General features: G+C 42.4%; 1 protein-coding gene across 1 annotated transcript in view; it reads left to right on the forward strand.

The window, feature by feature from the left end:
* Window positions 1-10000, forward strand: part of scmh1 (Scm polycomb group protein homolog 1) — a gene marked incomplete at its 3' end in the record, with an annotated part of 19649 nt that overhangs the window by 7085 nt on the left and 2564 nt on the right. Inside the window, exon 2 of the mRNA XM_084325903.1 lies at window positions 8726-8975. Within this exon, the coding sequence (XP_084182029.1) occupies window positions 8726-8975 (250 nt within the window). The remainder of the gene's footprint in view (window positions 1-8725; window positions 8976-10000) is intronic.

Here is a 10000-nt window from a genome sequence, read left to right on the forward strand (position 1 = left end):
CATACTTAAACAACAGTCTGAGTTTTTGATACATAGGACAAGACAAAATTACTATTTTCACGGCTCCAGACCTAGCCATCTATTGGCAATGAAAATACGATCAAATGATCATTTCTCAGATATCCCCTCGATTAGGACGAGCCAGGGTGCAGTCACTACTGATTCGAAAAAGATCAATGACACTTTTAAAGAGTTTTACTCACAGTTATATAGCTCAGAGGGTAATCTGGATGACTCTAGATTTGAATCGTTCATTGGCGGGCTTGAGATACCCCACATTTCTGAGGAAGAGGCCAAGGAACTGGGGAGACCGATTACTCTCGTAGAATTGAGGGAGACTATTGTTGAAATGCAGAGGGGTAAGGCGCCAGGCTGGGATGGTATTCCACCCGAAGTGTATTTAGCTTTCTGGGACCAACTGGGTCCATTGATGCTCGATATGATCAATTACGCTATCGAACAAGGGGAGTTCTCAAGAGATGTCAATATGGCGTTGATTTCTTTACTTCTCAAAAAGGACAAAGATCCCAATGATTGTGGTAGCTATAGACCCTTGAGTCTTCTCGGGGCCGATTTAAAGGTGTTTGCCAAGGTGCTGGCCCGTCGCCTGCAGAGATTTATGTCTGTATTGGTACACTGCGATCAAACTGGTTTTATCCCGGGGCGTCTGGCTGCAGATAATCTTAGGAGGCTGTTGCATGTAATCGATAACAGTAAAGACAATACAACTCCATCCACAGTTCTGTCTTTGGATGCCATGAAGGCGTTTGACAGACTTGAGTGGTCATATCTGTGGAAGGTACTTGAGGTCATGGGTCTTGGAAAGAGTTTTATTCATATGATTAAAGTCCTGTATGCCTCGCCGTCTGCGATGATACTGACAGGCAAAAACTGTTCCACACTCTTTCCAGTCTCCAGATCTTCTAGACAGGGTTGCCCTCTGAGCCCGGGACTGTTCGCGCTTTCCCTCGAACCTTTGGCCCAATTTATTAGGCAATCGGAGGACATCGTCCCCATAATGGTCAACAATACTCCACACAAAATTGCTCTCTATGCGGATGACCTGCTGATTTTCATGGACGACCCCTCCCGGTCGGCCACAAAATTATTGAGGATAATCGACGACTTTGGTAAATTGTCAGGTTTTAAGATTAACTGGAACAAATCAGCCTGCCTACCTCTTAATGAACTGGCCAAGGCGGTACGACTACCAGCTGATATCCCCATAGTAGAACATTTTAAATACCTGGGCATAGAGATATTCCCCACGCTGAACCAAACTACTAAGTACAACTTCACGGGTACTTATGATAAAATACGCCAGGATCTAGACAGGTGGTCGTCCCTTCCTAACTCCTTACAAGCCCGGGCTTCCATAATCAAAATGAACATCCTGCCTAGGATAAATTTTATTAGCTCAATGCTCCCCCTGCCCCCTCCAATAGACCACTGGCGCAAGGTACAATCGATGGTATCTAAGTTTGTCTGGAATAACAAACGCCCGAGAATCAAAAGGGCTACTACTCAACGTAGGAAACAAGATGGGGGCCTCGCAATCCCTGATTTTAAACTGTATTTCTGGTCCTTTTCACTGAGACCTTTGATGTGCTGGCTAGACCCTGTAGAGGCTGTATCGTGGCGCTCCTTAGAAGCGGCGGCGGTGTCTCCGCTAAGATTGCAGGATGTAGTGTACTCCACTGTCTCTATTGCGAAATGCCGGCTGAGGTATGGACCGATCATAACTCACGTGATCCAAACGTGGCGTAATGTACAGAGGTCGTGTGGGGTTAAATGCCCTTGGCACCTGGACTCTCCAATTTTTAATAACCAGCAATTACTTGTTGGACACAAGCCGGTTAATATTCCTCAATGGCAAAGGAGGGGGGTGCATACTCTGGAGGATATTTATGATAAGAACGGCCTCCGTGCGTTTCAGGACTTAAGAGAATTTTATGATCTTCCCGGCGAGTCCTTCTTTCTTTACCTTCAACTAAGGTCAGCACTGAGGGCGCATGGCGTACCGTGGGCTCAAGCCTTGCACCCACACCCCTTCCTCAGGCTCATAGTGGACAGGACGACATCCAGAGGGTTTGTCTCCGACTTTTATACGCTCTTAATTCAATCCACGTATAAAAATTTATCATTGGATACAATCTGGCGTGTGGATATACCGGAGTTGGACCCCGAGTTTGACTGGGATGATGTTTGGGCAAATGTGGCATTATCTTCCCGCAACCCCAATCACCAGCAAATTAATTTTAATTATATTCATAGGACCTATCTTACACCTAGGAAGCTATTTGCTATGGGACTGATAACCGACTCTCGGTGCACTTTGTGCTCTCAAAAGGCCACTGGCACTTATATGCATATGTATTGGGATTGCCCACCAGTGGCCCGCTTCTGGAGGTCAATAACGGACAAACTTTCAGATCTGTGTGGCTTAACTATCCCATTCACAGCTGTTACGCTACTCCTGAACGATATAACGACACTACCCGCGTCCGTACAACTGAAAAGGGTTGTCCTAGCGGGCGTCACAGCAGCGAAGAAGCTAATAGCAATGAGATGGAAGGAGCCTGAGAAGCTTACAATGATTAACTGGTCCCTAACTCTATTGGATGTGATTTATCTTGAGATATCCACGGCCCGGGTGATCGGGGTAGGGCAGGCTGGAATTGACCTGTGGTTCGCAGCAGCTGAGAAGGTAAAGACCGCAGTGTGCGGCTGAGCGGGGTTGGGGCGCTTGATCGGGGGGGTCCGGCGGTCTCTGGGGAGGGGGAGGAGGAAATGTCTTGTCTGTCTTGGTTTTTGTCTTGTCCTTCTTAACTTTGACTGGGGGGATTTTAGGGGGGGTTGGTATTTAGCTATTCTGCGCTAGATGTCAACTCACATGCCATCTCCCCAAGAGACTAATATTGGCAGACTGATTGATCTGTCAACCAACTTGGAGGAAGAATTTCTTTCTTCTTACACTTTACCTTCTGCAAGTTTGGCAGTCTTGAACATGTGTAAGGGACCTAGGCTATCTACAGTAAATCTGCGGCAACACTCTCATAAACAATCTTTTAAGTCACTCCACTTTGTAAAGGTGGGGAAAGGTTGCCATGTTTTGAAGACCCTTTTTGTTATTGAAGTAGCCATCTATATTTGATAGGTTGGACGCTGTTTCTTTTTCCTTTTGTCTTTATAATTTATTATTCTGTATTATTATTGTTTGTTATTCTCCTGTGAAAGTTATGTTTTTTGTTACTGTGGTTATTGTGTTGTCCTGTTTCATGTAATTAATAATAAAAAAAATTTGATCAAAAAAAAAAATGTACACACATTCATGCTTGTTTTTCCCAGCTCCTCAACCACAATAGATTTGTAGACACAATACTCAACGATCTATACAAACTACACAATACAAGTTATATGTCTTTTTACAAGGTAAACAAATAACAGCACATTGTAAGTAGCAGCAGTGTCCTCGTGTGGCGTGTTAAACACCGGTTTATTCAAGCCCAATACTGTGCCACCTCTAACCCGTGTGCAATAGATCATATTTTTTGTGTGATGATCGCTGACATTTGTGTGATCTGCGCAATTCTATTCTATTATTTATTCCGTATCAATACTTAACCACGTGCAAAATTCCATTCTCGAAATCATTACTCTGTATTATTAATCGGTGTAAGTGTGCGCACGTGTCAATCGATGTTTGGGAATCTGGGAAATGGGAATCGATGCTGTGAATCTGTGCGTGTGAGTTGCACGTGCACGGTGTACAACACCTTCTTACTCTTTTTTACTATTCTTACCGTCTATTGCTGTTTGTTCTTGTGTATTTTTGCTGTTTGGCCACTGTATATTTTATATATTTAAATATATATATATATATTTAAAAGCTCCACTGAGGCAGTGAGCCTAAATCTAGCTGTATGTAAACAGTGACGATAAAGAAATCCTAATCCTCATAATCTCGCACACATCCCAAAGCTCTAAACAGTTTTGCGTGCATTCATTTAGACGGACGGATAATGAGTTAATGAGTTTGAATATGTCCTCCAGTGAGGTCATCGGAGGACGCAGAATCCGTGTGTTGTGTTAATTACAGCTCAATGAAAGGGTGTAGATATGAATTGCTATTTTTATTTAAATTTTTTTTATCTTCCGCCATTTCAATGAACAGTAATTTACGCAAGGGTTCAGTGTCCTATACGATGACATCACTCGGTGACATAATTCAACCTCATTAGCTCACAATAGCAGCCCGACTGAATTAATTTGCGCAAAACTGTTTAAAGCTCTATGGGATGTGCGACGTGAGATTATGTGCAAAATAAACCGGCAATATTTTTCAGTGAAGTGCCCCCTTTTAATCCTCGGGGTTCATCTCTAGTAGCCTATATATTAGGCGGGGCTTAAGTGTAGGGGGCGGGGCAAACATAAACCAATGAAAGCAGATCTCCTCGCAGTATCCCTATTACACTATTGCACTAGCACACTATTACACTATGATATTATTACACTATGATACTGACACTATTATACTATTACACACTATTCCACTAGTATACTATTGTACTATGACACACCATTACACACTAGTACACTATTACACAAATACGTTATTATTACACACTACACTATGACTATTGCACTATTACAGTTTTGGGGGGGTGGATCAGCTGTTCTATGTTCCTCCAGTCCTCGTTTATTACCCGCTGCTCTCCTCCTGTACTTGCAGACAGACTACCACACCGCTTTGCATGTTGCGTCCTGACCTTGGGCGCGCTGAAGGCTGTAGCGGTGTGCGCTCTTGGGGTGCGAACGGGGGAGAAATGTGTTTACACTGAGAGTCCACCCCTCAGCCACACCCTCCTCGTCACCGGCTCTCAGCGCCTGGGCTGCAGTTTAGGTTTAGCAGGCTGCCGCAGCTGCCGCACCCCGACCATCTTGTTGGAAATATATATTTTGTATATATCTGGGAGGAGATTATGTGTTCGGTGGTGCTTGTGTGTGTGTGTGTGTGTGTGTGTGTGTGTGTGTGTGTGTGTCTATCTGGAGCTAATCTCGCCAACTACAAGGTGGATGAAACACGCCACATAGGCTGATAGCAGGCCAGGGAGGTGAATTCTGGAATATCTTTTCACATCAGTCACAAGTATTTTATTTTAATTAATTCAAGTACATATTCATGAAAAGTTAGACCTTTTGAACACAAGAGGGTGATACTACACGGGTTTGCTGCTCAGAGCCTCCGGGAATCGGCTCTCTGGTTACAACATGGACACGGAATAGGGAGGTGTGGTGGTTACTTCCTGGTCTATAGGGAGGTGTAGTGGTTACTTCCTGGTCTATAGGGAGGTGTAGTGGTTACTTCCTGGTCTATAGGGAGGTGTAGTGGTTACTTCCTGGTCTATAGGGAGGTGTAGTGGTTACTTCCTGGTCTATAGGGAGGCGTAGTGGTTACTTCCTGGTCTATAGGGAGGTGTAGTGGTTACTTCCTGGTCTATAGGGAGGTGTAGTGGTTACTTCCTGGTCTATAGGGAGGCGTAGTGGTTACTTCCTGGTCTATAGGGAGGCGTAGTGGTTACTTCCTGGTCTATAGGGAGGTGTAGTGGTTACTTCCTGGTCTATAGGGAGGTGTAGTGGTTACTTCCTGGTCTATAGGGAGGTGTGGTGGTGTCGTCATTGTTGTTTCCGGCCGGCCCACCTCGCTGGAAATTGCAATGTATTTCCAACGGACACATTTCTAAATCGTCTAGTTTAAAACAAATCAAGCATGCACATTGGCATGGTGTACCTTTTCTGTGTGTATTCATCCACAAGCTATAGCTCAACATGAAACAATTAGCAAATTAATCGTAAAATAATTATGTATCATTTTATTTCAACCAAAAATGCTTAAACAATAATGTTAGTGATAGAAGGGAACTAATTTTGCGCAAAAAATGGAAAGCTTGCCAATGTTCACGAGGCAGAATCGTTGGCCAACCAGTCAGAGACTAAGAGCCACAACCTTTTTTTCAGTCACGGCACCCTTCATGTGTTTATAGGTCCCACCATTTGGCCTCTGAAGTTGCTAATGTCTTTTTTTTGGCCTCACAGGGTTAAAAGTACCCTGTGAGACCCACGGTTGCAAAATTACAAAATCACTTTTAGCCATTTAAAAAAAAAAGTCTGTAAATTTTTATTTAAAAATGTTTAAACACATGTATATAGTCAATGGGTCCTGTTGTTCAGCCTCACAATGCTATTGGATAGTAAATGTGTTTATGTCCCACCCTCTGGCCTCTGAAGTTGCTAATGTCTTTTTTATTTGGACCTCACAGGGTTAACCTCTTAAGCCCGAGCGGTCCGCAAATGACATCACGCCATAAATCCATCTCTACAGAATGTATGAATTAATGTTGCGTTTTCTTTTCAAATGTAGCCAAGAGTAAAGACCCTAACCCTGTCAAAACAGCAGTCAAAGTGTATATTTTCAGCATTACATTTGTTTACCAATGATTTTAACTAAACAAAAGCAAAACATAACTCAATTTACATGTTTGAAAAGGAGTAGGAAGAAGTATACACTTATTTAATCCTACCCCTTTTCCACTACTCAAATGAGTGTACTGATTTTAAACATTTAAAAAAAAATATATATATATGCAAAAAAATAAAATAAATATATATATATAATTTATATATATATATATATATAATATGTAAAACATGAAATAAATAAAATACAAATGTAAACACCCGTGAATATCAAGTCCCTTCCTCATCCCTGTACCCCGTGAACATCATTTCCTTATACATCAGTTTGAATGTCCATCATTGTACATTGAAATCCCGTGAACCATTTGTCCTAGAGACTTATGGGAGGTGTCGATGAACTTATAGTCTTAAAGGTTTATTCCACCCAATAGTGTAATAGTATAAATGTTTGTATTAGTATGTAATTGTGTAATAATGTAACCATGTAATAGTGTCATAGTGTAATAGTGGGATAGTGTGTAATAGTGCAATAATCATAGTATAGTGTGTAATAACGTATTCGTGTACTAGTGTGTAATGGTGTGTCATAGTACAATAGTATACTAGTGGAATAGTGTGTAATAGTATAATAGTGTCAGTATCATAGTGTAATAGTGTAATAGTGTAATAATATCATAGTGTAATAGTGTGCTAGTGTAATAGGAATACTGCAAGGAGATCGGCTTTCATTGGTTTACGTTTCCCCCGCCCCCTACACTTAAGCCCCGCCTAATAGGCTACTAGAAAACAAATGGGTGGCGGCTGCCTGGTGGAGATTTGCGCTCTACTGAGCGCACCTTTCTGGTTTTTATTTCAGTGAGAAATAATTTGAGGAGTAGCCTACACCCATTCCTTCATGCATTCCAACAGTCTGTTGTGATTATCCTCACGCACACCCACTTCTGTGGTGCTTAGCCAAACTGTGACACACTAATATCCCCCCAAGTCATAAATAATAGGACTCTTGTTTATCTTTTAATGCTCCCAAAATTGTTTATTGTTGTTTTTATTGAGGACAGCTGACAACACTGTCAATTAGGCCAACTGAAAATGAAAAACAAGTGACAAATTGTAGATACATAGATAAATACATTATTCTAGAAGCATTAAAAAACGAGCAGGGGGACATATCTTCGACAAACCACCACTAAACGTCTGATTTATATTCTTCAAACTAATCTGTCATAACGAGTCACCACCAGAGAGACTGGAAATCAAACCATCGGCATACTTATTGTCTATAATCTGGGGAGACTGGGGGGTAATGGCTGCTATAACCTTCCTGTAGCTGGAATGACACTCCTGTTCAGTTCCCCAAAAGGGATGGATCACAACATCTCTTCTTTAAATTTCTTTTTTTTTAACTAGGGATGCTCGATATTGGCTTTTTTTACCTATACCCATATTGTCCAACTCTTAATTTCCGATACCGATATCAACCGATATCAACCGATACCGATATATGCAGGGTTCCCCCCCCAAAAAACTGAATAATTTCAGGTAATTAACATTACATATGCCTTGTTGTGGAATTAACACAACATTATGCATACTTTTGACAATAAATAAAATCAGAATTTGTTCTTACTTGCTTGCCTGGGTAAATAAAGGTTATAGAAATGTAAAAAAAATAATAATTATTTTTTTTGAAAACCGATACCGATAATTTCCGATATCACATTTTAATGCCAATATCGGCCGATAATATCGGACATCCCTAAGTTTTAACCTTTATTTCACAAGGTAAGAAGCTTGAGCTCAAAGAGCTCTTTCTTCGAGCAACACCTGACCATAAAACAACAACAAACAAACAAGAAACAGCCATACAGGACGGTTTTAAACGTATTTTATTAATTAATTCTAGCAATTAATACTAAATAAATTGCTGTTCTCTCATTGGCCCTGCCAGGTGGAGGTCAGCCTCATACTAAATTGCTGTTCTCTCATTGGCCCTGCCAGGTGGAGATCAGCCTCATACTAAATTGCTGTTCTCTCATTGGCCCTGCCAGGTGGAGATCAGCCTCATACTAAATTGCTGTTCTCTCATTGGCCCTGCCAGGTGGAGGTCAGCCTCATACTAAGTTGCTGTTCTCTCATTGGCCCTGCCAGGTGGAGGTCAGCCTCATACTAAGTTGCTGTTCTCTCATTGGCCCTGCCAGGTGGAGGTCAGCCTCATACTAAGTTGCTGTTCTCTCATTGGCCCTGCCAGGTGGAGGTCAGCCTCCAGAGCAGCTTCCAGCCGGGCATGAAGCTGGAGGTGGCCAACAAGGGCAGCCCGGGCAGCCCGGACACCTACTGGGTGGCCACCATCATCACCACCTGCGGGCAGCTGCTGCTCCTGCGCTTCAGCGGCTACGGGGACGACCGCAAGGCCGACTTCTGGTGCCACGTGATGACCGCCCAGCTGCACCCCGTGGGCTGGTGTGCCCAGAACCATAAGACCCTCATGCCCCCTGAAGGTGAGGCGGAGGAAACACATTGTGTCACACACACACATACTAGGGCTGTCGCATTATTTTCGAATTTCGAATTTAATTTCGAATTTACATAAAAACAGAGATTCGACCTTGAAAGGAGAAATGAGAATTTGATTTTTTTTTTATATAATATATATATATATATTTTTTTTTTAAACGGTCAGGTCATATAGGTGACACTGTGCTGAAAAGAATGATACCAAACATGCCGTGGTAAAAACACATTTTGCCAAAACTTTGAAAATAGCTTAGACTTTTTTTTAGGTTTAGGTATTTTTTTTTTTACACTGAAATTCAAATTCGAACTTGTCTGCAATTCTGCAACGAATTTCGAATTCGATTTTTTGTTAACCCTTTCTTCGCCAAGAACGTGTTACGACGTCATTCTCCGCCATGGGTAATCTGCCAATGACGTCGTACAGCGTCTTTGAGATCAATATTTCAAAAATCTGTCATGGCAATCATATTTCACCCACGGAGACTTGAAGGGGGCTGTAGATCTCCTCTCAACTCTCCAACGGTTCAAGACCGCCATCTGGTGGCCGATCGGCGAATTGCCAAAACCGGAAGTGAGCGGCCGGAAGTGGTGCTCACCCATATTTCGTCCGGCCACTCGCTATCGCTCCCGGGGCTCCATCTCGACACACTGGATAATCGATCGGTTGCCCTAACTCAATAAACAACGTTATTTGGACGTATATAGTATTATACAACCTGGAAATGGATCGCATATATCAACATCCCATAATAGCGATCTTTCTGCTCCACGCTGGTCACCCAACGGTCAGAGGAAGCTGCGGTGAGTTTCAGCGTGTTTGATTATTATTATCCATACAAACTGCTATGATCAACATATCACCCATACTACATGATTAATTTAACGTCGGTCATTGCATTATAAACGACCCCCCCCCCCCTCCGGTCAACATCAGATGATGAGTCATGACGTTTAGGACCTTGTACAATTGAAATTGTTAATCTGACGTCAATCGGTATCAAACTACATT

This window comes from Notolepis coatsorum (genome assembly GCF_963971535.1).
Source record: "Notolepis coatsorum genome assembly, chromosome: 12".
Classification (NCBI taxonomy): domain Eukaryota; kingdom Metazoa; phylum Chordata; class Actinopteri; order Aulopiformes; family Paralepididae; genus Notolepis; species Notolepis coatsorum.